This window comes from Trachypithecus francoisi, unplaced genomic scaffold (assembly GCF_009764315.1).
Source record: "Trachypithecus francoisi isolate TF-2019V2 unplaced genomic scaffold, Tfra_2.0 Lachesis_group17, whole genome shotgun sequence".
Classification (NCBI taxonomy): domain Eukaryota; kingdom Metazoa; phylum Chordata; class Mammalia; order Primates; family Cercopithecidae; genus Trachypithecus; species Trachypithecus francoisi.
In genome coordinates this window covers 21,386,155-21,412,452 of record NW_022681462.1, presented here as the reverse complement: position 1 = coordinate 21,412,452, position 26,298 = coordinate 21,386,155, and the positions used below count along the sequence as shown (strand labels likewise).

Here is a 26,298-nt window from a genome sequence, read left to right as displayed (position 1 = left end):
TGAAGATGGGATTCAAATGACTGCATATGGGGAAACAATAGCATGGAAAGTACAAGATAAGGGGATATTAGACACATGTATCTATAGTCATAGAGTTTATCATAAAGGGGCATTCGAGATGGGAAAAGAGTGATTTAGTCAATTAGGCAGATTGGTGACCATAAATTGTATGTTTGGAATAAAATTAAGTTAAATTTCTCTCTTGCTCCATAAATAACAACACATTTAAAGTGGATTAAACAGCAAGTCATAGATGATCAAATGATAAGCGCATTACAAGAAAATACAGGAGGATGTTTTTAGAATCCTAGGCTTGGGATGAGATTTCTCAGCAAGCTACAAAACTGGAGGCTGTAGGCCAGGCGTGGTGGCTCACGCCTATAATCCCAGGCTTTTGGGAGGCAGAGTCAGGTGGATCACCTGAGGTCAGGAGTTCGAGACCAGCCTGGCCAACGTGGTGAAACCCCGTCTCTACTAAAAAATACAAAAATTATCTGGGAGTGGCGGCAGGCACCTGTAATCCCAGCTACTTGAGAGGCTGAGGCAGGAGAATCACTTGAACTGGGAGGGGGAGGTTGCAGTGAGCTGAGATTGTGCCATTGCACTTCAGCCTGAGAGACAGAGCAAGACTCGGTCTCAAAAAAACGAATAACAAACAAACACAAAAAAACTGGAGGCTGTAAAGGAAACATAAAGGATGTTTGACTACATTAAAGCTAAAAACTTGGGTGACAAAAGCACCAAAATCAAGATAAAGTAAAAGAAACAGATTTGAAAAAAAAATACGTTTAAGAGTCAAAGAGGCTGATTGTGGTAACTCATGCCGGTAATCCCAGCACTTAGGGAGGCCAAGGTGGGCAGATCACTTGAGGTCAGGAGTTGGAGACCAGCCTCCAACATAGTGAAACCCCTTCTTTACTAAAAATACAAAAATTAGTTGGGCGTCATGGCATGCATCTGTAATCCCAGCTACTCGGGAGGCCGAGGCATGAGAATCACTTGAACCTGGGAGGTAGAGGTTGCAGTGAGCCAAGATCACACCATTGCACTCCAGCCCGGTGACACTGCAAGACTCTGTCTCAAAAAAAAAAAAAAAAAAAAAATTAAAGAAAATAGCCTAATAAAATAAATGGTCAAGTAATTTATCTGGGTCGTTCACAGAAAAAGACAGCTAAATGGCCAATAAACCTATGAAAGGGTAAGCATAGCTTTATAGTAATCAATATAATACAAGTTCCAGCAACAATGGAAAGCCCTTTATATCCCATAAGATTGAAAGGACATTAACAGGTGATTAAAAACAATGATGACAATTAATAACAATGATGCACTGTAGGGAAATCTACATTCCTATAGGCTATTAGTAGAACCATAAATGAGTCCATCTTTTAAGGCTGCATTTATCAAGATTAAAGATGAGCATAACTTTTGCTTCAATTATTTTATTTTATTATTATTATTTATTTTTTTGAGATAGAGTCTTGCTCTGTCGCCCAGACTGGAGTCCTGTGGTGTGATATCGGCTCACTGCAGCCTCTGCCTCCTACGTTCAAGTGATTCTTCTGCCTCAACTCCCAAGTAGCTGGGATTACAGGTGCCCATCACCACGCCCCCTAATTTTTGTAATTTTTTAGTAGAGACAGGGTTTCACCATGTTGGCCAGGCTGGTCTCAAACTCTTGACCTCAAGTGATCCGCCTACCTCGGCCTCTCAAAATGCTGGGATTACAGTCATGAGCCACCACACCCGGCCTGATTTTATTTTCGTTGGCATTTGTGCTAGAGAAACATAGGCTCAGGTGCTCCAAAGTATATACAACAATGATGTGTATTGCTGCACTGCTCAAAACATCAAAAATTTGAAAGCATCTTCAATATTTCCACAAGAGAAATGGCTGAACAAATACTGGTACATTCATATTATAAAACACCATCTAGTAATTGAAAAGAATGAGGCAATAAGCTATATGAACAGACATTAGTGTATGAAAGTAAGTTACAGAATAACATGTGTAGTTTAATCTCATTTATGTAGATTAAAACAACTGAATAGTTCGGGCGCATTGGTGAACACGGTGAAACCCCGTCTCTACTAAAAAAATACAAAAAAAAACTAGCCAGGCGAGGTGGCGGGCACCTGTAGTCCCAGCTACTCTGGAGGCTGAGGCAGGAGAATGGCGTAAACCCGGGAGGCGGAGCTTGCAGTGAGCTGAGATCACGCCACTGCACTCCAGCCTGGGTGACAGAGCAAGACTCCGTCTCAAAAACAAAACAAAACAAAACAAAACAAAAAACAACTGAATATATTCAACCATTCAACATGTATTTAATAAGCACTTATGTGTCAAATACTATTCTAGGGCCTGGGGATACAGAAATGGGCAAAAGAGAAAAGCACTTGTTTCCATAAACCTTGTACTGGGGAGGGAGACAGATAATAAATGTAAAGTTATTTATTTATTTATTTATTTAGAGACAGAGTCCTGCTCTGTCGCGCAGGCTGGAGTGCAGTGGTGTGATCTCGGCTCACAGCAACCTCTGCCTCTTGAGTTCGAACGAGTCTCCTGCCTCCACCTTCTGAGTAGCTGAGATTACAGGCGTCCGCCACCATGCCCACTAATTTTTGTGTGTTTATTAGAGGCAGGGTTTCACCATGTTGGTCAAACTGGTCTCAAAATGCTCAAGTGATCTGCCCGCCTCAGCCTCCCAAAGTTTTGAGATTACAGGCGTGAGCCACTGCACCCAGCCTTCAAACAACTTATTTTTAATAAAAAATAAATTTTAAAAATATATAAGGCAATGATGAGTGCTGGGAAGGCAATAAAACAAGATAAGGGGATATTACTGCCCCTGCCCTAAGTAACAAAACCCAATAACCAGAGAGTGTGTGTGTGTGCTGCCACACCCTTTCTACTGTGATGGTCTTGGAAGCAGGAGTGAAGAAGCTTTACCAGCCTGGGTTTCTGAGTACCAAGATGAGCCCCTGTCCACGTGTGATGGACTTATGTGAGTGATAAATGCATTTGTGTTTTGTTGGGCCTCTAAAATTTGGGGTTGTCTCTGCAGCAATATATAGCCTATCTTACTAAAGTAGCCCTCTTTTTTTGAATTGCTCCTTTTCTGGGAGGAGTTTGGGAGGCGCACCAGGAAAGAGGAACAGCGTTCATTCCAGGGCTTCCTTGCAGGTAGGCACTTACTAGGGTGAAATGTACTCATTCCGAGTCCTACATTTTGCTCCCCCTCAAGCCTCCTCAAAGAGGGGTGAGCTCTGGGGGTATGTGGGAGGATGAATTCTGCCCAGAGAGCCTTTGCTTGGGAGAGATGGTGACCCCTGGCCTAATAGAAGCTAGCTTATGCTTCTGACCTCCGGTGCCCTGCTGGCACCTCTCCCAATAGACACCCCCCCCGCGCCCCGTCCCACCTCCAAAGCCCTATCTCACTTCTTTTCCTACCTAGGACCAGGTAGTCTCTGTGCACAATAAGCTGATAATGTGCTGACTTTTTTTTTTTTTCTTTGAAACGGAGTCTCGCTCTGTCACCCAGGCTGGAGTGCAACGGCGTGATCTTGGCTCACTGCAACCTCCACCTCCCGGGTTCAAGCGATTCTCCTCCTTCAGCCTCCTGAGTAGCTGAGATTACAGGTGCCCACCGCCGCGCCTGGTTAATTTTTGTATTTTTAGTAGAGACGGGGTTTTGCCATGTTGCCCAGGCTGGTTTTGAGTTCCTGACCTCAGGTGATCTGCCCACCTCGGCCTCCCAAAGTGCTGGGATTACAGGCATGAGCCACCATGCCTGGCTGATAATATGCTGACTTTTAAGTGTGCAAGGCCCTTCCTGCCTGTACCTACAAACATAATGTGATTACTATAAAAATTCCTTATGGAAAATTCAGTCTCAAGTTTATTGGGAACATTGAAAATGCCAGAATAGTCAACAAAAAAAGTTAAACAATGGGAGTGAATACATGTATTACCACACAGCAAATATATTACAGATCTACAGCAACTAAAATGGTATAATGCTGCACAAGGGTTATGAAGCAAATCCATGCGTCTGTGTGGATCTGGTATGTTATGAAGATAGTATTTCGAATTACTTGGAGGAAAGACAGGGTTATCAGAGACATGGCTTTTGGACAATTAGTTCATTATTTGGAATCAAGTTATTTATCTCACACTGTGTGCAAAAATAAACACAAATTTAAATGTAAATAAAGCTCCAAAATTTGAAGAACAAATATAAAATAACCTTCTAAAAAGGAAAATAAATGACATATTTGAGTACCAAAAATAAATACTTCTGCAGGGTAAGAGACAGTTAAAACATGAATGAAGATTAGGAGAAAACATTCATAATGAATGCTTAAGAGAGTCCTAATGTCTGGTGTACACACAGCCTCTGTAAACCAGTGAGTAAAGTCAAGCAGTCCAGGGAGAAACCAAACAAATTATTCAGAGAAGGAGAAATGCATGTGGTTAATAAATATGAAAAACTACTCAGGCTAGAGGAATCAGAAAAATGAAAGTTTTAACAGCAATGAGATACTTCTCTTTTTTTTTTGAGATGCCATATTTTATCTATCAGACTTGGAAAATTGTGCTGGCAAGGCTGAGCAGAATTAGGGTCTCTCAAACTCTGTTAATAAGAACATAAATTGATACAATATATGGTTTTTGAAGAGAAATAATGCCTAGCTAAACTTAAAATGCACAGTGCCTTTGTCTCAGAATTTTATAGAGCTTTCTATCACACAGAAACATTGGCATACTTGATAAATACAGACCCATTGTTTGTAGCATAGTTTGCAAGAGGGAACAAAAGGGAAAAAACTGAATGTTTATCAATAGGAAAATTGTCAATAAAATCATAATCTAGTAATAACTTTGGCTATATGTAGACATTAACAAGAATGAGACACATAACCTGGATGGATGTTTATTGTATACTACTAAGTGAAATGGCAAGTGTGCATAAACCCATTTTTATATTTTAAAAAAGCAGTAAAGTAAATCCTCTGTGTGCATGTGTCTGTGTTTTTGTAACCACATAGGAACAAATCTGGCAAAATAAGCACCTCATTCTTCTCTTGCCTCTGAGGAGTGGAAACTGATCAGGGAGGAAAGATTCTACGCATTTTTTGTCTCTCTTTATTATTTCTTTTGCTGAAAAAGCTAGGTAATAAAATTTTTTTGGTAACAAAATTTTTAAAATACGTTTGTGTATGTGTATATAATGTTTTAAATGCTGGATGAAGATTTTTCTAACTAAGAGTTAGAATCTAGAAGCCCAAAAAGGAACGACCATTAAATGTGATTAGGGTTTAAATTTCAGTTTAGAAAAAAAAAATCCCACAAAGAAAGTTTTTTGTTGTTGTTGTTTTTTTGTGTGTGTGTTTTTAGAAAGTGACCTGGGAGTTGTTTGCAATACATGTCACAGAAAAAGGGCTCATTTCCTTACTATATAAGTAGCACTTACAAAGATGAGAAAAAGATTAGTGATTCGATAGAGAAATGGCTAAATATATGAATAATTCACAGAAGAGAATATTAAAATGAAAAATAACTACATAATAACATGCTTCACCTCACTAGCAATTTAAACTACTAATAAAATGAGATTTTTTGTCACTTGAAAAGATTTCACTCTAAAAAATTAAGTATATCCTGAGTTAGGAGGACGTAGAGAAATGGCACTTTTATACAAGATGGCTAAGAGCATAAATCAGTGTTTTTGGTATAAAATTTGGAAATACTATCATAACTTTAAATTTATATCCTTGGATTTTAAAAGTTTGCTTCCAGGAATTTATCTTGTAATTATATTCATACCATGTATATGTAAAATGATTGTTGTTACTTTAAACATTTTATTATGACAAATTTCAAACATTTACAAAATTAGGAAGAGCAGTATAATGAGCTCCGATATACCTATCACTCAATTTCAACTATTAGAAACTCAGGAATAATCTTATTTCTTCTATTCTGCTGTAATTGTTAGCAAATTCTAGAAGTCATAACATTTCACTTATGAGTATTTCAACATGTATCTCTAAAAAAGAGGGACTCTTAAGAAAGTCACCTACAATACTACTATCACAATAAAAATTGACAGTTATTCCTTAACATAATAAAATATTCCACCTGGTTTTACATTTTCCAAATTGTCTCATAAATAAGATTAAACAAAACCATTTGTTCAAGGGAGCACTTATTCTATGGTAAAAATGAGGTGTTGCCTGATAAAAAGATAGGAATAATTAAATATAAAACAAACCATTTGTTCAAATTAGGATACAAAGATGTTCATTACAGCCTTGTTTGTAATAATGAAAAATTACAACCAACCTAAATACCCATCAATAGAGAACCAGTTAAATAAGTTATATTATATCTACATAATGGAATCCTATGTAGTGTTTAAAAAAAAATGAGGGAGTTCCAGAAAGAAAGAAATATTCTTTTACCGTACTTGCAAACTAAGACAATTTTTTTAAATTAAAAAAAGCCATGGCCAAAAATCCCATTTTTGTAATATATAACTTACATATTTGTATTTTTCAATTACTAGGTAAAGTTTGGAAGGTAAATCTTAGGAGTGGAAGTGTATTATGTAAGATAAATGAGAAACTTTTAAATTTTATATGACATAGCAAAATAGTATGGATTGCTTTTGTAATCAAAAAGATATTTTATAAGAGGCCCAGGCAGGAGGATTGCTTCAGGCCAAGAGTTTGAGACTGGCCTCCTCAATATGGTGAAACCCTGTCTCTACTAAAAAAAAAAAAAAAAAAAAAAAAAAAAATTAAAGCGGGTCAGCATTGTGGGGATTGCCTGTAGTCCCAGCTACTCCAGAGGCTGAGGTGAGAGGACTGCTTGAGGCCAGGAGTTCAAGATTATAGTGGGTTATTGTTGGGCCACTGCAGTCCAGCCTGGGTGACCGAGTGAGCCCTTGTCTCTAAAAAATAAAATATAATGACATAACAAAAATAAAAAGATATTTTATACTTTTGAAAACAAAAGGCCATCCTAAACCAAATCAAAGGATAAATTGTAAACTAAAATGTTGCAACACATATTGAAAGCAATACACAGAGTTTCTGCAAATCAGTGAGGAAATGGTATATTTGCAAATTAAACTGGTCAAAGGAAATGAATCAATAGATAGAGGAAATACAGCTGGCTAATGAATATGAAGATTGACAAAGATGAAATGATACAAAATGTCCAAGGTGGGAACAGGGCAAAGGGGTGGGCATAAATTACTAAACTTCGCCTGCAGAATAACTTGACTATATTTATCAAGATGTAAAATGTGAACTGTGCTGGCAAATTTGGGGATACAACCACTTTCAGACATCCCTGGTGGCAGTGTAAATTGTTACTATCTTACGGAGGACAATTTGGGATTATCTTGCAAATTTCAAATACAGATACTATTTGACCCAGTAACTCACTTTTAGGAACTTCTCTGACAGATATACTCATATGGGTGGAAATGACCAAGAAACAAGTTTTTTTTAAATTTCAGGATTACATATAATAGAAACAGATAAAAAAATAACCAAATGTCCACACATAGGGCACTGGTTATATGATATTGATTATGATCCACTTAGTCCATTTAAATTGACTATTATGCATCTATAAAAAAACAAAATAAATAGTTATTTACACCCCAAGATATATTGGGAGAAAAAAATTATATAACTGCACTGATTTCCATAGGCGTAAACATTATCTGGAAGGACATTATTAGAAAGTCCTCGAGCCAGGTGGGAAGTGAGTGATGGGGACAGGGATGGGAGAGGTTTTTCACCGGATACTTTTTAAAAAGTGCTGTGGCTCCCACCAGTAATCCTAGCTATGTGGGCGTTTGAGTCCAGCTTAAACTCAAAATAGTGAGACCCCCATCTCCTGATGTCTGAAAAAAACAAAGATGTTTCGATGAATTATCTATTTTACAATTACCTATTACAGAAAATGAAACATACTTAAATTGTGTGTGTAAACCTTTTGAAGCCGCAATCACACTGCTAGAAACTTACCCCACAGAAACAAAGGTCAGAAGACCGCTGCCTTCGAGGCTTACTTCACAGTATTTATACTAAGGAAAAACAGCCCCGAGGTCCCTCCTGTCTTGAGGGGAAGTAGGCTTTCCCCAACCAAAGGAATACTTAATTCTACAGTCAAGGGACAGCAGAACCAGTTCAGCAGAAAAGATGATCACTGCAGATTAAATTTTTTGAAATGGTAAATTGCAAAACAGCCTATGACATATGATTCTGCTCTTATTTATTTGTTCGTATAAAAGCGTGGAAAAATCGCCTGGAAGGACTCGCCCAGAATTGGAAACAATGGCTGTTCCTGGGATCCTTCTCTGCCTTCGGTTTTTTAAAAAAATCGAGCTCGTATTACTTTTTGAATTTAAATCCTCCACCTGTCTACACTGTAAGTGTGACCCTGCTGGAGGCTGTGCTTTACAGTGTCCTTTGCCCGGCCCTGGCTCTGGCTCCCGCAGCTCCGCGGGTGGACGTGGTGGGCTGCCAAGCAGTGGGGAATAGAAGGCGGGATAGGGGCTCTGAAAGTCAATGTCTCCAGCAAGACGCTAAGGAAACCGTGGCATCAACTGCGCGGTTATTTTTGGCTCCAGCCGTGGGCTGCAGCCTTGTGAGCTGGCAGGGGCAGGGGCACAGATTTATCTAGTTATTTCTGTCAACCCTCTGTCTGGCTTTGCCCGTGGAACCTCACACCCGGCAGCCGCCGAAAGCCAGGAGACTCACCATTGACTTCATGAGCCGCCCAGCGCTTCCCAAGACCTCCGCTCCAGCCTGGGCCGGCTTCTAAGCGACCGCATATATAAGGGTTTTCAGGTTTCCTAATTCAGTGGTTCCCAAAGTTGCGGATTGCACAAACAAAATTCCAAAGCTATGGCGTTGCCAACTTCATGTTTTAACAGTTATTCTATGTCCTGCCATGATCACTGTTTCATATAAGAAGGACATTGCAACGTCAAAAAATAAGATAATCTTAGAATACATGTTCTTCCAGGAGAAGGTGTTGGCAGCCTATTACCTACAGAAATATGCGATGTTGATGAATTCTGTCTCGTTTAAGTTATTTGAGAAGTATTTATTGAGTGCCTACTCTACACTAAAAGCATCCGGGAAGATCGCCTGGATTTGGTGGGCACAGTGACCACCTTCTATGTGGTCTTTGCCTGGCGTCGAGGGAACCGGGCTCGGGGAGCCTGCCCCCTCGACTTCAGCGCAGAAGTCCCTACCCAGCTATTCCTGGCCTGGCTGTGGGAGCTGGGCAGAAATAGCTCACATCCCTGGGACGCTGCATGCCGGCAGCTTCAGCCAGGATCAGTCTGGCACACAGTAGGTACGCATTAATCTTTGTGGAATAAGTTAAAGAACAAGAAATGCGCGGTAGCTCAGTCCTGTAATCCAGCAATTTGGGAGGTCGAGAAGGGAGGATCGCTTGAGCCCAGGGGTTCAAGGTTACAGTGAACAGTGATTGCACCCTTGAACTCCAGTCTGGGCGACGGAGCAACCAGTGTATCTAAACAAAGTAAAAGAAAAAAAAAAAGAAAGAACAAAGCATGTTAAGGCTCTGGGGGAGACGGTTCAAGGCGGGCCCTGAGCCTTTATAAGCCCAAGCCCCTACCAAGACCTTACAGCACACTCTTCCAGTTTGGCACTCACCCTGACTTTTCAGGTGCATTCACCCTGGCTCTGTAGGCCACATCCAAGCCTGGGGCTGCTACCTCTTTCTGCAGTGCTGGATGTCCCCAGTCAGCATCCACCAACAGTGGGAGAACCTAGGGCACTGAAACCCCCAACCGCCTTCCAGGATAAGCGGGGTTGGGGGTGTGAGGAGTGAACTAGGCTCCTAGATCTGTCTGGCCCCAGGGATTGGTGGGCAGGCTCATGCAGCGTTGGTGTCCTCTATCAGAGTATCTTGAACTGGGGTACAGGATCTGCAGATGCACAGCCAGGTAACTGGCTACTGGCTCTCCAAGGGTAGTCAGGTCTAGCATTATTTGTGATTTTATATTAAGCAAAGAACCAATAGGCAAAATTCATATGCTCCACTTCCCACCATTAAAATAGAAATCAAAGAAATGTAGCCAACAAGAAGGGAGCGTGCAGCCAAGAGGTAACTGGGGAAATGGCACCCAGGCCAACATGATGCATAGACACCCTATCTTCTTACAGATGGTGCACAAAAGAGGAAGACTTGAGCCCGGTGGCTTTGACTGACTGCGGGTGCATGTCACTGCCATCTCTTCCCTTTTCTGTAGCCCCAGGTACCCACTCACTGTCTGGACTTCCAAAGAATTTGGCCTCCTTCCCCCTCGGACTCCCCAGAAGCTACCTGGGCAACCGTTCCTGAAGAGGCGGGTGTGTGGCGCGGGGGATTTGGTGGCAGTTCCATGGGTTCCTGGGCCTACCAGACCAGAAGGGGAACAGAAATCGCCTGAGGAGGGAAGGAGCTGTCTAATCTTACTGAACGGTTCCCTGAAAATGAAAACTGGGCACACAAGATACAACTACAAGATGATTTTTTGGGTTGCTGGTCTGCTTCAGTGTGTGTTTGTGGGGGTGAGGGTTATGGAAGGGGGGAAACAAAAGAAGACCCAAATGAGAGGGCCCGCTGGCATAGACCCACCACGGGAATGTGGGCCTCCTGCCGAAAACAAGTAAAAGGAAAAAATAACGTAAAGCAATTCCAAGAAAACAAAACAAAAAAAGAAACCCTCTACAAAAGCTAAAACCAAAAAATAAAAACAAGTACAAAAATCTCAAAGTGTAGTTCCTTGCATGAGCCATTTACACCTTTCCACGTCTGCCTGGGGTGCTGGTCCTGGGTTATCAGGTCTATTAACAGACTCAGATATTGAGACTAAAGTCCAGTGGCCCTTGCTAAACGCCTGCGCAGCAGGGCTAGGCCTGTGGCCGGGGCCGATCTCCCCAAGTCCGGTGACTGCTGGAAATCCAAGCAGAAAGCGAGCAGAGGCCGGCCATGAGCCTGGACCCGGCTGCTGGAGGCGAGGCGTCTGTCCCTGCATTAACCTCCCAGCCGGAGCCCAGAAGCTGCAGCCCACTGCATGGCTTCTTCAGACGCGCCACTGGGAGTTAGGGCTCCAGCGGCTGCACGCCATTGTGCTGTGTGTACGAGTTCGGACTTGGCGTGTTTCTGGAGCGTGGATCCCGGCTGCCCGCAGATTCTCCGAGGGGCTGAACTCCACTAAGGTCAATTCCACCCGTCCCACGGCAGGAATCGCCCAACCCAAGCGAGAGGCCTGGGCTTCACGCGTCCCCTCACGGCCCCCAGCCATCTGCGCATCCATCCAGCTCCCGGGTGAAAGCGTTTTTGCTGCTGGTGGTGGGGTTGCAGTGAGTCGCTTCTTCAAGGGATCCTGCAGTCATCACGCCCTACCGCTCCCAGACAGACGGGTTCGGAGGGTTTCGAGTGGGGTTTGAGGACCCACAGGAGTGGCTCTCAGCCCAGAGAGGCCGCTTTGGGTGAACAGGAACGGACACCACGCATTGTCTGTAAAAGTTGCTGTGTTGGGTGACGCTGGTGGACAGAATTTCCCGGATCTATCAAAATCGGTCGTTAAATTCGCGTCCGGATTAATTTGGGAAACAGGTGCGTTTGAGTGCGCAGGTGCGAGCGTCGATCGCGGGGTCGTAGGAAGTCTGGGGTCAGAGTTGTCCACCTCTTCTGCCTGCTGGGATCCCAGCTCCACCGAAAAGGCTGGTGCTCGGCCGCTGCCCTGTGCTGTTTGAGCCACGACTCAGGCGGCCTGTTCCTTTGGTTGCTTCCTGCCTGCCTTTGGTGTGCGGTTTCCAATATAAAACAAAAGGATTCCTCTGTCCCCGCCCTCACTGGTCTAGGGACTGTGCACGCGGAGGTGTGGAGCGGCCTTCTCCGGCCTTAGGGTCCGAATGGGAGGCTCGCTGTGTCCGCGGTGCGATGTGCGGGGTGCCTGTTGTTGCGCCCGGCGTATCATCTCAGCAGCTCCGGTCCGTGCCCTTGTGTGACATGAAGGAGCCTTCATTTTGATGCACGGGACGGATCACATTTGGCCTCCCTGGCTCTCTACCCTGCATTGGCAGAGGCTTGAGTCACTGGCCCCAAAAGGTTCCCACCAAGGAGATTGGGGAGGGCCGCACTGTGTGGTCTGCAAGATGGTGCTAATTTTCCTTTACCATCAGTGTGTTCTTGACCCCTAGGTGCTCAGCTCCCAGTACAGCCCAGGCCCTGGGCCAGAGCCAGAAGGAGGGAGAAAGGGGTGACTTGGGAGAGGCCTCAGACAACAAAGGTCCACTGCCCCACCCATCAAAAGTGGTTAACCTCAGAGCTACACCCTTCATTCTGTCAACAAATATTTATGGAGATCCTACTGGGTGTTTGCAGTTTTAGACATCACCTCTGATTCTTGGCAAGTCCTTTAAGGTAAGGGCTATGGGTCTCTTTGTAAGTTGTTGAAACAAGCAAAGAGAAACAAAGAAATTGATTCAGGTTTAAAGGGCTATAAGGTCAGTAATCTAAACCAACTTTGCTTAACTCTGGCGCCCAAGCTCTCCTCCTACTCCCTGTGCCAAAGGACTCCCTCAACAAACCTGCTCCCCTGTGGTATGCCCTTAGGTGGAGGAGTGCAGAATGAAAGGAGGCCGAAAGGACCCAGAAGTCCTCCCCAAGAAAGGGGAGGTCCTGAGGAGGCCTCAACCCAACATTGACACACAATAGCAAGTGCAAATGACTCCCTTTTACCTTTTAGTGGTTTCCTTCCAAAGATTCTTTGGGAGGATGTGTTCTCAGAGGTCAAGGGAAAAGTGTATTGAAGGCCTATGGAAAGGATGTTCATTCAGGGTCCAAGGTAGTTCAGACTTTCCTTCACTAGTGCCAGGCCTGTCTCATTGATCAGAGCCCTGAGCCATGGCGGGACTGCCAGTGCAGGTGACCCTGGCTAGGAGAGATTAGTGGTAAATCACATCCTGAGCGTTTCAGGCCCATAATAACCTCCCCATCATTAAATGGGGAAGGGCAGAGGGATTTATAAAAGCCACACTTGCCTTTCATTTCTGTTAGGTGTGTAAATATATCCTCTATGCTTTATATCTAATATTTTGATTATATTTTACAAATGCAATGGCACCTCTGTGTGTGCACATACATTTATAAAAAGTACAGCCTCTGAAGACTCACACAGGCTGTCTTACATCCAGTGCAAGCCCATCTCTGCCTGACTGTGGATTGCTCCAGCTTGGGTGGCCCCACCTCACAGGGTGGAGGGTCACTTTTGAATTCCACTTCCTATTAGTTTACCTCTGAAGGCTATTTAATTGACATCTGTACACAAAACTTATTTGCTCTACATAAAGGGTTAGTAGGGCGGAGAGAGGGTGTTAGGTGGGCACAGAACTCATAATTGTCCTGGGGGGAAGAAAATGCCCACCCATAGGTGGGGTTCAAGATGATGAGTGTCACAGGCAGGGACTTTAGATCTTCCCCTGGGAATGTGTAGGATTGGGGGACTGAGTTCTCTGGCAGTCCTACAGATTTTTTTTAAAGGAACCAAAAGGGCTGCTTATGCCTTCACTCAGGACACCCCACAGTCTAAAGAATAAAACCGGATTTAATTCCTAGTGCCCAACAGGTCCATACACCTGCTAGAATTCCTGATGGTATAACTGCCTTGACTTAAGCAGTCAACTATGAGTGGCAGTGAGCACCCACTGTCCCAGTGACATCTGGCACCAGCAATGTTTCCCAGAGTTAGGGCCCCTACCTCTGTATTCAAGGCAGTCATCAGTCACCCTCACCCTGGGCTGCCTTCATGCTCTGCACTCCAGTCCTCAGAGCCACCCACACCCAGCAGCCGCAGAGAGGTCGTGCCCAACTGGCCCAGGGTGTCCCAGTCAGCTTGAGGGTAGCCGAGCTCAGACCAAACAGAATCCCTTCGCTGGAACGACCCAGGGCCAGCTTCCAGCCTGTTCCCTTTCCCCAGGCGGAGGCCAAAGAAATCAGCTCGGGCCAGTGGCCTCCAGAGGCCCAGAGGCTCTCCCGAGCGGCGCGTGTGAAGAGGCTGGAAAGAGGCAGCGGGAGGAAGTCGGGAGGAGGGAGCCCAGGAAGGAGCCTGGGGGAGCCATTACCGCCAGTGGCCTCTTCTGGCGCTGGGTCTCCGGGGCTTCGGGGTGGAGGAGGCAACGGACTTCAGTCTCTGGCCGCGACCTGGGGTCGGGCTGAGGGCAAGACCCTGGAGTCCCCTTTCTCCTCCCATCTCGCCGGGCAAGGCCCAGATCCAGGGAAAGCGGAGCCCTCGGCACTGAGAAAGGCTGGCGCTGGGGGCCTGGGGAGCCTCGGCCTCGCGGCAAGGAGGCCGGGAAGAGCTGGGTAATCGGTCGCAGTCCAGATCCAGGCGCTTGCAGGAAGAAGGTGCCGGGAAGGCGCGTTCGGCTGAGAGGAATGGCCAGGAAAGAAGAGAGGAGGAAGAGAGCCAAGGGAGAAAGGGAAGGACGTGAAAGGCCAGGCCGCGGGAAGGCGGCGCCGAGAGCCGGCTGGGCCCAGGCGCCGCGAGGAAGTGGGAAGCGAGAGAGTGAAGCACAGCAGGCGAGTGCCGCGCACGCCACCCTCCGCGTCCCGCACCGTCTCCCCCGGGCAATCCGTGCGGGTCCGGATTGTCGGGGATGGGAAACGCGGCTGAGCAGGAGGGGAGGAAGCACCCCGGCCGCCCTGCAGAGCCGGGGCCTTTTCCTCCCGCGGTTGCCGACGCTGCTCTCTCCACGTCCTGTCCCCGCGGAGCGCGCGTGACGCTTTTCTCCGCACTTGCCTTGAGGGTCACGGGACAGAGACCAGGCTCTCAGCATCCGGCACTCCATTTCTGCCCCCGCCACAGTAGAGGTCCCGGGTGGGCCTACGACTAGGGGACTGGACCGAGAGGCGGAGAAACGGGGACAGCTTCGGTCCCATTCGCTGCTTTGTCCCCTCACTCAGCTCAATGTTCAGCACACAATAGACGCTCAAAATAATATTTGCTGAATGAATGACTGGATGATGAATAAATGAATGTATGAATTGGGAGATGTCACCTGCAGGAAGGTCGGGGGCCCCAGTATGGGTAGGGTGAGGGTCCAGTGGAGCAGGGCCGCGGGCTGTCCCCTTACCTCGCACCAGGATGCGGCGGCAGTGGTCTGCCTCGCCGGGCCCGGGCTGCCCGTCGCTGTCGGCTCCGCTCTCCCTGGAGCCTGCGGGACTGGAGGCTGAGGTCCCGGCCACCTCCGTTGGGCTGTGGCCACCGCCATCAGCTCGCAAGTCCTCCGCTCCGCCGCGGTCCCCGCCGCGCCCACCGCCGCCAGCAGACTCCGCCTGGCGCGCAGGGCCCCGGTCGCGCTCGGCGCCCCCATCGCCCATGCCGACCGCCACTGCCAACCCCACTATCGCGGAGCCAGCCTAGGCTGGTCGTGAGCGCGGCTCCCCGCCCCTCACGCCCCCGCCCGACTCCTCCTCCTCTGGCCCCGCCCCTGGCCGCTGCTCCTTCCCTCGCCGCTGATTGGGCGGGAGTCAGGGTTCCTAGACTCCCAGCTGCGCCGGGGCTCCGCGCCAGGGGGAGAGAGGGAGGGGGAGGGGAGCGGTGGTCCCACTCCACCCGTAGTCTAGCACTGCTCCAAGCCCGGCAGAGGGAGAATGGGGCGGCCTTGAAGAATGCCCTACAACCCCTCCTAAAGTTAATCAATCTCTCCTCCCCTCCACCGTTCCCCTAGCCTACTCACCTCCCCACTCCCTTGTTCCCACAGAAGCGCAGCCGCTGCGCTCCGGCCGATTCAGCAGGATCAATAACCAAAGTGCGCAAAGAAGGCGACCTCGGCGAGACCTAGCAGAGAAGAGGAGGTTGGCCTTGCTCGGGGGCTTGGCAGGGTGGGGTCGGTGGGGGTGCTGGAGGCGGGGGCGCAGGCCTGGGCTCAGTGCGCCAACCCCTAGATTTATACCCACACCTACACTCATGAACGCAGACGGGAGGACCTCCTCCCCTGGCCCTCATGGAAGATCAAGGGCGAGAGTGGGCGAATGAGGCTGGGAAAGTGAGGCAAGGAAACCGACTCACTCGCATCCCCGGGGGAGACTGAACAGGCGCACAGGCAGACAGCCGGGTGCAGGCGCCCAGAGACTCGAGAGCAAGGCTGAGACCGTGGTAGGCGGCAAAGTCCTGGTTTCCCCGCAGGTCTGAGGCCGTCACAGGGGACCGCACCACGAGACAGGGATAGAAGGTGGGGATTTCCTTGTTTCCCTCCGCGGAGCTATCCCCATGCTCTGTCGCTGTGTCGCTGTCCCGGGTCCCGCCTTCTCCGAGTCTGCGGAGAGGTAAAGGGCGGAGGTGAGCAAGGTTGGAAGTGAAGCAGGGTCAAGCTGTGAGGAGTTGAGCAGCTGGGGTCCCGGGGTTCAGCCCCCCGAGGCGTGCGGATCCCCAGCATTTACTGAAGAGGCGGGCGCTCGCCCGAGCCTAGTGTCTCTCTCAACGCACTGGGAGGGGACTTCCTTTGACTCAGAAGGGGACCTGGACGAGAGATTGAGAACGAAGGTGTGTGTGCAAATGTGTGCACGCGCAACAAGGCCTGTGACCCTTCCCCTAAAGCACTACAATCTCAGACTTTCCTTCGTTTTTTTGACCTGCTGGCGTGAGCAGGGTGCTTCCGTCTGTCCAATAATCTGGTTAAGGGGGTCTGTGAGAGCGGGTGTGGATATGCCCGTGAAAGTGGCTGTAGCATGGCTGCATGTGTCCCTGGTGCAGCCTCCATTATCCCTGTGAGTGGGAAAGCAGGTATATGAGTGTGTGCGTGTGTCAGTACCATAGTGCGTGTACAGTGTTCATGTGAATGGTTGTGTGTTTCCGATGCCAGATACTCCCGGCAGAAGGTGAGGTTGCAGGGGGACACATACCAATTATTTAATTGAATAATTAACAACTACTCTACTTAGGATATGGAACCTAGGGAAAGGGGAGGGTAAAAAAGGGCAGGTCGGGAGGTCTTGCTGGTAATAAAGAAGGGAGGGTGAAAGGAAGAAAGGAAGAAAAGAAGGAAGGAAGGAAGGAAGGAAGGAAGGAAGGGGAAATGCAGCCACAAAGTGATTTGGGTGGGTGGCAGGAAAGGTGGGATTGAGCCCAAGGCTTAAGTCAGGGTGTTCAGAGGGAGAGCAGCGTGGACTACCTGTAGGCGCTGAGAGTTTGTGGGCCTGGGGCACAGCACTGTAGGAATGTGTATGTATGTAGGAGGAAGGAGTGAGAAAGAGGTTTCAGGAGGGTCCTGGGGAAAGTGTGACCCAGTGGAACTGAGCTCGGCTGAAGGAATCCATGTTGCCCGTGTGCGGTGAGCTCTGCACTGTTCCTCCTGGCCTGGCCTGGCGGTAGCAGTGGCAGTGAACTCCTTAATGACAGCCATGCAGGTCAGACCCTCTCCCTCTCCATCCGCCAAGCTTCCCAAAAGTCTTGTCTCTCACCCAGCCACCACCTCTACTCTGCACTTCTGCCCCCGCCACAGTAGAGGTCCCGGGTGGGCCTACGACTAGGGGACTGGACCGAGAGGCGGAGAAACGGGGACAGCTTCGGTCCCATTCGCTGCTTTGTCCCCTCACTCAGCTCAATGTTCAGCACACAATAGACGCTCAAAATAATATTTGCTGAATGAATGACTGGATGATGAATAAATGAATGTATGAATTGGGAGATGTCACCTGCAGGAAGGTCGGGGGCCCCAGTATGGGTAGGGTGAGGGTCCAGTGGAGCAGGGCCGCGGGCTGTCCCCTTACCTCGCACCAGGATGCGGCGGCAGTGGTCTGCCTCGCCGGGCCGGGCTGCCCGTCGCTGTCGGCTCCGCTCTCCCTGGAGCCTGCGGGACTGGAGGCTGAGGTCCCGGCCACCTCCGTTGGGCTGTGGCCACCGCCATCAGCTCGCAAGTCCTCCGCTCCTCTGTTTTTTGAACACAAAAAACAGAGTTTTTTGCCTCTCTGGCTCTCTCAAGTTTATTTTTATTACTTGAGTAAGATGCATCTAATATACAAAAATTATAAACAGAAATATAAGCAAACACTAGGCTTGCCTGGACACTGCACCCCTACCCCCATCTCTAGCGGTTCTGCTTGCTGCAGATGAGGCCCCGGTTTCCGTGCAGACAAAAATGGAAACGCAGCACTTGCTGGACGTGCCAGGCTTCGTTTGCTGTCATCACTTTAATTTTTCATTTCACAAATGGCATCTTGCCATGCCAATAACTCGAGTCTCAGTCTGGAGTCCTCTTCCAGTGCCTATGGATGAGGTCCTGGGTGTGAGCACACTCCTGGGAGAGGTCGGAGGCCTCTTATAGAGTCCTCTGGAGCCTGGACTCTGGACGTTCTGGCAACTTTCCCTTCCCTGTCTGCTCCTGGGAGCCTTGCAGGGAGCACCGGCCGGCTCCAAGCCAGCTAGGTATGGACTTTTGGGTGTTCCAGTCTTCTCCTTTCTCCTGCACCCTTTATTCTTCCTTTCTCACGTTCTCTCTTGGAGGCATAAGATTCGGCCTCCCTCAGGAATCCTGGGTGTCTCTTGTGGGCAGGACTGGGCAGTGGGGCCCCAGCCCCAGTGCACGAGCACGCTCGGATGGAGTGAGGAAGTCAGGGCTTCTGTGCCGGGAGGCGCCGGGGTGTGTATAGAGGAGCAGTGGAGAGGAGGACTGGGTCTCCTCACTGAGCCCTTCCCTGACCCAGTCAGACGCCTTTCAAGCCGAGTTGGGAGCCTGGACATCCGCAGGAACAGAGGTTCTTGAACCCCAGGCCGCCTGGCCCCCAGTGCCTCCCTAAGCTCGCTGCCTGGGCCATCTAATTCCCCACCAAGGAGGCGCTTTGTGCGGGAGCCACTAGGCTCCCACCCGCGTCCTCCCCTTCCTAGAGACAGTGGACATCTTGCTTCGCTAGGTCCCCCGGGTCCTTGGTGAGGAAAGCTGGGCCACCTGTGCCTGGGTACAGACGCATGGTGAGGGTGTACTGGGGGAGGTAGGGGTGTGGCACCGCCCCTTCAGAGTATGTGCGTGGGTTGGGGAACAAAGCGTGCCTACGCTGAGTGCCTGCCTGGCTCTAGAGGAAACTTCCTGCCCAGTGCAAGACGGACGCAGAGCTTGGAGGCGTGGCGGGTCCACCTGGCGCGAATTCACTGGGATCAGGGATTCCCTATTCGCGACTGGGACCTGAGCGCAGGTGTCCCGGGCCTGCTGCTCTCCTTTTCACCTTCAGTCTCCCCCTGCGGCCTCACTGTGATCTCAACCCGCCAAGACCCCAGGGGCCCAGAGAATTTCTTCCGACTCTTTACTTCCTCTCTTTTTTGGTAAGGCGATTGAGAAACTGAACCTAAGGGAGATGGAAGGGTAATACCAGACGGTGGCGGGAGGGCAGTAGTGGTTCAGGTCCTTCATTCTCAGTGGGAGAAATGGGAAGACCGTTGGCAGGGAGGGGCACTCCTGCTCCCAGCTCCCCTTAGAGAGCCTTTAGAACTGGGATCCCCTGGGGCTTCTCCAAAGCCGGGCTGGAGTCGGGGAAAGAGGCCATCCTCTCTGGATTCAGCCTTGCTCAGCATCCTCTGCCACCCTCCTATTCCTGCCGCCTTTTCGGGGCTCGGGCCTGTTCCGGTCATTCCCCGTGGACCCTCCAGCCTGCACCACACACCTTCTCGCCTTTTGGCCACTCAGCAGGAGGGACGGATCTCCCGAGCCTTCGTGGCGCTAAGAACTGGATCCCCGGTGCCTGTGGATAAATACACTCCCCTGCCCCCTACCCCCAACACCACGACCCACAGCAGCCCTCTCTAGGGTCGGCAATGTGAGGCCTGTGCTGGCTGCTAGGGGAGCGAAGGGATGTATGTGGGCGGGTGGAATTCGTAGGCCAGGTTCCCCCAGACACTACCCGGTACCTCTCTGCGAAGCGGTTCTGTCCTTCACTGCCAGCGCTCTGCAGCTCTGGCAGAGCCTTCAGTATCCGGCTCAGGTGCTCAGAACCTGTCCAGCATTGTCTTCTTTCGTATCCTTCGGGATGCTCTGGCCGGTGCACCAGGCCCGCTCTCCAGGCCTGCACTCTGTCCTGCTCAGTCTGGCTACTTAGGGTGCGCTTCCCTCTAGCTGAGGTTGGGGCCTGGCCTCTCTCCCGGGGTGCGCAGTCATGGGTGCCTTCCGGGGCTCCCCCTGCTTCTTTCCTGTCCTCCCCTTTGACTCTCTCTGCCTCTACCACCCCGTTAACTCTCTCAGCTAGCGCATCCCCCCCAGCCATTTCAGGCCCAGAGCCCCAGAGGCTCAGGCAGCCTGGGTTCCTCAGCTGTGCTCTGACAACTTTCTTTTTGGGTCTCTTGCCCTCCTCTCTCCTCTCTAGTTTTGGGGCCCACCTTAAGGTCCCTGGGAAATCCTCCGCGGCACTTGCCCTCCTCCCAAAAAATCCAGTCTCCAGGCCTGCCATTCTGCTCAGCCATCAGGCAGGAATGGGAGTTCTTTTGCAGCTAAAGAGAGCTGGGAACTTGGGATGAGCAGAGAGGAACAATCCTCACAGAAACTACTCAGGAGTAGTTTCTTTGAGTTGGCAGAAAGCCTCTGCACCCCACTTCCTTCTCCAGCCCCCTGTCTGTGCCCCACCTCTAGTGCCTGGGATCCTGACCTCTGCACCAGCCTGTTTGGGAGGGGCCCACTAACTCACCCACTGCTAGGGAAGGATTGACATTTTAAGATGTGATCGTATTGGATTTTGGTATTTTTACAATGAGCATTGTTATTTTTATAAAACAATAAAAATATATTTATTTCTGAGAAAAGTAGCAGTGCTGAAAGTGAAGGAGGTAGCTTCAACAGTAAGACCATAGGCAGGTCCTTGGGGTGTCAAGAGAGGTTGGGGGAGCTCCTCAAATTTCACTGTGTAGGCCCCTCCTGGATCACTGGCCCCTGCAGGCTCAGTCACGGCTCATTTCAGACAACACAAAATGACTGTGGCACGTCTGTGCTGGATGCCAGTGTTGCCCTCTGGGGTTTACGCAGGAGAAGGACCCTTGGGCTGTAGGGGCACTCTCTATGAGCATGGGTGAGAGGTTACCCCTGAGTGGGGAACAGGGAACCCAAATTTGCTGTGCTGAACCTGCCTGGTTCAGGGTGAGAAGCCAAAGACTCCAGCCACTGCACCACCTCTGGACCCACCACCTGTCCAACCTGGCGTTTACCTTCGCTGGCCTAGGCCCACAAGGTCTTCAGTTGGCTTTGTGTGCTCTGGGTTGCAGGACAGTAGCTTTAACTGCTGCTGAATCCTTCCCTCTGCCACCTCAGTGTGGGTTTCTGGGCCTAAGACACCTCCAGGGCACAGCACAGAGCCCCCTCAGCACTTACCTACTTTGCCGCTCTTTGCTCCATCTTCTCTGCCCCAGCAGAGATTCCAGCCAAGCTGTGGGAGCTCTAGAGCCTGTCAAGATCTGCTGCCTGTGTGCCAGGCCCGAAGCAAGGTGCTGGCAACTTTCCTGATCTGCTGAGTCCCAGGGCCTAACCAGGAGGGCTTCCCCCAGGGAGGCTGTGGGTCTAGGCTGGGCTGTAAAGAAGGCCACACCAGAGTGACCATTGCTAACATGTCAGACCTGAGGAGGTCCTCTAGGTACCTAACCAGGCAAATATATATTAGGCAGTACTGCCTTGGCTGTGGCCTTGGCCCAGGGCCAGGAAGGCTTAAGGAAGGAGGCAAACTGGAGTTCTCAACACTTGCCACATATTAAATCAACCAGACAACTTAAAATGGCTGGTGCTCAGCTAAAGACTAAATGACTCCTTAGTGGTTCCTAGTGGCTATCCATATATTTAAAAGGCTTCCAGATGAAGCCTGGTTGGGAACCACCTGAATTTAGACAAGGGCTGGGGAAGCTGGCACTTTGCTGGAGCAAAGGCCAGTGGTGATCAGCATGCTCTGGTTCAGGAAATGAGAAATGGTCAGGTCTCTGGGTGGGGTCAGGGAGGGGGCAAGCCAGGGGTAGTGGGGTCTGGGAGGTGGGGGAAGTTTTGTGGGAGGAGGTTCATTCGGGGATGGTTGAACAGACCCGGGCAGAACACGACTGGACCCAACCTCCAGGTGTCCAACTTAATCTGAAAAGACCTGTCCATCCACAGGACTCAGGATTCTCCAGGGCTGCCCAAGAGCAGGGAGAGGATGGCTGGGCCAGAATAGGAAGAGAGGTCCCAGTTGGCAGGCAATGGAGACCAGTGTCCCCAGGTTCTGGAAGGGGGGCTTTCGGACTCCTGACTTGGTAATCTTCTCCAGATTGATCCCAGGCTAGTTGGCTTCTTCCTTCTTCTCCCTGGTAGTTCTCTGTGACTCTTCCTCCTCCTCCCCTTTCACCTGATGATTTGGTCACCTCTCCCTCCCTTTGCCTCCGTTTCTCCTTCTTTTCTTCAGCCTTCCTCTCTCCCCTCAGCCACCCCTTCCCTGGGCAGTTCTGTCCTTCCTGTCCCTTGAGTTTTTGAGGCAGTTTCCCTAGTATCCTCCTCACCAACACTCTCTCCTTCCTCCATCTCCCTTTTCCTTGCTTCTTTATTCCCCTCTTCTCTTCTGCCCTCTCCCTGTAGGGGTAGGAGTGTCCTCTTTCACTTGTCCATTTTAGGCAAATACAATCCCACTAGGTGTGGAGTTGAAATGAACAAAAGAAATGCAAGAGACTTGAGACAATCTTCTAAAACTTTTTCTTCTTTCTTAACAAATTAAATCCATTCACTCGCACTACTCTGATTTTATCTACATCATCCCCCAAATTCGCTCGATCCTTCATCTGTTTTCTAACATGGAATACACTGGCTAGTGCTGGAAGTTGTGCTAGACTCATAATTTCATGAAATACTCACAAGACTATTTAGGGTAGGGACTCAGTTGTCTCAATTTGCAGAAGAGGATACTGAGACCAAGGTCACATAGTTGGTTCGTGTGGGACCCCAAGGGCCCTGCCAAGGCAAAAATTTCTTCCCCTCCCTCCAACTTCACTCTGTGAAGGGGGCTGTCTCCCAGTCTAAGAGGTTCTTGGTAGGCTGGATCCAGTCTCCTGGTACAGCACAGGAGGGGCCTTTTGAATTGAGGGGCAGTGTCACTCACTGCAGGGGAGCTGTGGCCTCTACAGAGACTGAAGGAAACTTGGACTGCAAGGACATGGACACTTGCAGGGCAGAGCCTGGATCTACCTCGGCTGGGTGGCGGCCTTATGTTCTCGAACTATGTGTGTATGCTGTATTGGCTTTTGTGTTTTGGTAATAGCTTTATTGAGATGTAATACACATGTCATATAATTCACCCATTTAAAGTGTATAATTCAATGGTTTTCTTGTGTATTTACAGATATGTGCAACCATCACCACTGTCAATTTTAGAACATTTTCATCAGCTCAAAAAGAAATCTGGATCTCCCAGCCTTCTATCTCCTCAAACCCCCAGCCCTAAGCAAGCACTAATCTACTCTCTATCTCTATGGATTTCCCTATTCTAGATATTTCATATAAATGGAATCATCACCTGTGGCTTTTGTGCCTAGCGTCTTTTATTAGCATACTGTTTCAAATTTCATCCATGTTGTAGTGTGTATCAGTACTTCATTTATTTTTCTGACTGAAGAATATTTCATTGTATGATTAGCTCACTTTTTGTCTATCCATTCATTATTGATGGAAATTTGGATTATTTCTACCTTTTGTGTGAGCATGCCTGTGACTCCCAAACTGGTTTTCAGCCTGCAGGTCAGCAGCTTGACCAGAAGAGCGGGGAGGTTTCCTGGGAGCAGCTAGATGAGCCCGGCAAGGCTTGGGAAAGGCCACTGATGGCTATGGGTCCCCAGCTAATCAGTCACCTTCTGGAAACATTCTTTCTGGTTTTGTCCAATGGGGAAGAGCCACCTGGACTGCAGCATTGTAGGAATACAGTCTCTGAGGCAATGATTCAGAGTCGTGGCTCCTGGCTAGGTTGGGTTCAAATCCTGGCTCTACCACTTAACCAGTTGCTAACAGGCTGCTGAATCTCTCTATGCTTCAGTGTTCTCATCCATCAAGTGGGAGTAATATTAGTATCAACCTCTGGAACTGTTAAGAGGAGTAAATTAATATATTTAGAGCACTTTACCCAGTGCACTTTACCTGGCACTCTGTGGGTGCCGAAGGAAAGATTTAAGCTTGTGTCATTTAAGGCTTAAAGCCAAGAATACACTGTAGCCCTAATTGGTCCCTCTCCTCCTCCTGCCAGGGTGAATGAAGAAATGAGGAGGTTAGCCATGCCCAATGGAGCAGTGGGAGACTGTCTAGCATGCGGGTTGTGAACGCAGATTCCAGGGCCCTCCACATTGACTACCTTAGTGCCTGTCCCAGGTGGTGGGTGCAGGAGAAATGAAACTGGCTGCCAAGGCTGAGGACAGCAATTCTCCTCCCAGTTTGGTTCAACTTTCTGCTTCCCAAAAGTGGTCATTGGGTTCAGAGGACAGTGTACTGTGAGGCCCGGGCTGGAACCCTGTCTTCCTTCATCCAACTCAGCCCTGGCACAGACATTGGGGAGCATTCTGAGTTTATCATTCCGCTCTCACACCCAAAGCCAGATCCTGCATTTTTCCCAACCTGAGAACCCCAGCCTATCCATCAGCCTTTCCTGAGGCTCAGGGAAGAACAATTCAGGGAAGGAACAGCAACTCGAGCCCAAGAAAGATCTGAGTCCTCTGGCACAGAGACAAAGGGATATTGTAATGGCTGTGTGTGTGTGTGTGTGTGTGTGTGTGTGTGGCGGGGGGTGGGGGGACACACGGGAGGGGGCAGGCATCATTTCTCAGGCATTTCTCATGAGGTGCTCCTGGAAAGCTCAGGGTGCAGCTGGGATCATTGGGACTGCTCCCTGGGCTGTCTTTGCGGAAAGGCCTGGAGGCCAGCATGGGTAGCCTTTATATCCTTTGATACCTTTTGAATTTGTGGTGTGTTAAAAGTCAAACGAACCCAGTAAAACACAAGTTTAGAATGGGCTTGAAGCATTTTGTTCCTGTGTTTCCATCAAGGGCAGTGGCTCACCTTTCCTTCCTGACTGTGCCTCAGAGAGCTTGCCTACAGTGACTTACCACTTAGGCAGGCCTCCTTTTTGTCTTTGCCGCTAGTCACTACAAAGTAGGCAGGTCTCCTTTTCATCTTTTTGTCCTTTTTGTCTTTGCCATGCCTTCTGTGCAAGCCAGAACACTGTACATTCAAGGTCACTAACCACCTGTCTCCCATATCCCCAGTGCTGGGAAAACCTCAGATTTGGGGCCCTGTTGCCTCAAGCAATAATCATTTATGATCAGTGATCCGTGTCACCTGCAAGCGGGTTCCAGACTGAGCTTGGCAATCGGAAGCCAGGCATCTCTGGCACCTCTTCCTAGGTCACCCTCTCTCTGAAGTTTCCCCTTCACCATGTGAGCCAGAGTCCATGCTCATAGGCTCAGGTGGATCCCAACACAAGCACCCAAGGCCGGTCTGCTGAGTGGCCTATTGTCTATGGTGAATAGGAGAGGTTACCCAGGACTGGGTCTCTAGGAGCCACCGGCCTGGTGGGAACAGGCTAGAGGAATTCTCTATCTCTTAGCCCTGGGAGAGGACTTTCTTTTTTTTTTTTTTTTCTTGAGACTGAGTCTCGCTCTGTAGCCCAGGCTGGAGTGCAGTGGCCGGATCACAGCTCACTGCAAGCTCCGCCTCCCGGGTTTACGCCATTCTCCTGCCTCAGCCTCCCGAGTAAGCTGGGACTACAGGCGCCCGCCACCTCGCCCGGCTAGTTTTTTGTATTTTTTAGTAGAGACGGGGTTTCACCATGTTAGCCAGGATGGTCTCCATCTCCTGACCTCATGATCCGCCCGTCTCGGCCTCCCAAAGTGCTGGGACTACAGGCTTGAGCCACCTCACCCGGCCGGGAGAGGACTTTCAAAATGCAAGAGTGAGGAGCTGAATGACAGCTCGTGTTGGGTGACTGTTGGGCCTCTGTAGGAAGGCACTGGCCACTATCCAAGGCCTTCTAGAGGTGGCAGCCTAGGCGGCCTGTCCTCTTACTCCAAGATGCTGCTAGGAATTTATATCTGTATCTACTGGAAACAGTTCTCCAGGAGCTGTTGCACATTCTTTGAAATATTTGTCATCTAACAAATGTTTATTGAGTTCCTACAATATGCCAAGCACTGGGGGACAGCTGTGAGCCAAACAGACTCAAATAGTCAGTCGGTCGTGCAGCCTACATCACTGGAGACGGCTAACCTTCCCAGGACAGTCAGAGTG

General features: G+C 49.3%; 1 protein-coding gene and 1 long non-coding RNA gene across 2 annotated transcripts in view; one reads left to right on the top strand and one right to left on the bottom strand.

The window, feature by feature from the left end:
• Nucleotides 1–15,488, bottom strand: part of VAX2 (ventral anterior homeobox 2) — a 33,706-nt gene extending 18,218 nt beyond the window's left edge. Inside the window, exon 1 of the mRNA XM_033175015.1 lies at nt 15,181–15,488. Within this exon, the coding sequence (XP_033030906.1) occupies nt 15,181–15,427 (247 nt within the window). The 5' untranslated portion in view covers nt 15,428–15,488. The remainder of the gene's footprint in view (nt 1–15,180) is intronic.
• Nucleotides 15,489–15,654: 166 nt separating this feature from the next.
• Nucleotides 15,655–23,550, top strand: LOC117061990. Its single transcript, XR_004428170.1, has 2 exons — nt 15,655–15,904; nt 23,372–23,550. It is a non-coding gene; the product is annotated as an uncharacterized LOC117061990 (long non-coding RNA).
• Nucleotides 23,551–26,298: the final 2,748 nt, after the last annotated feature.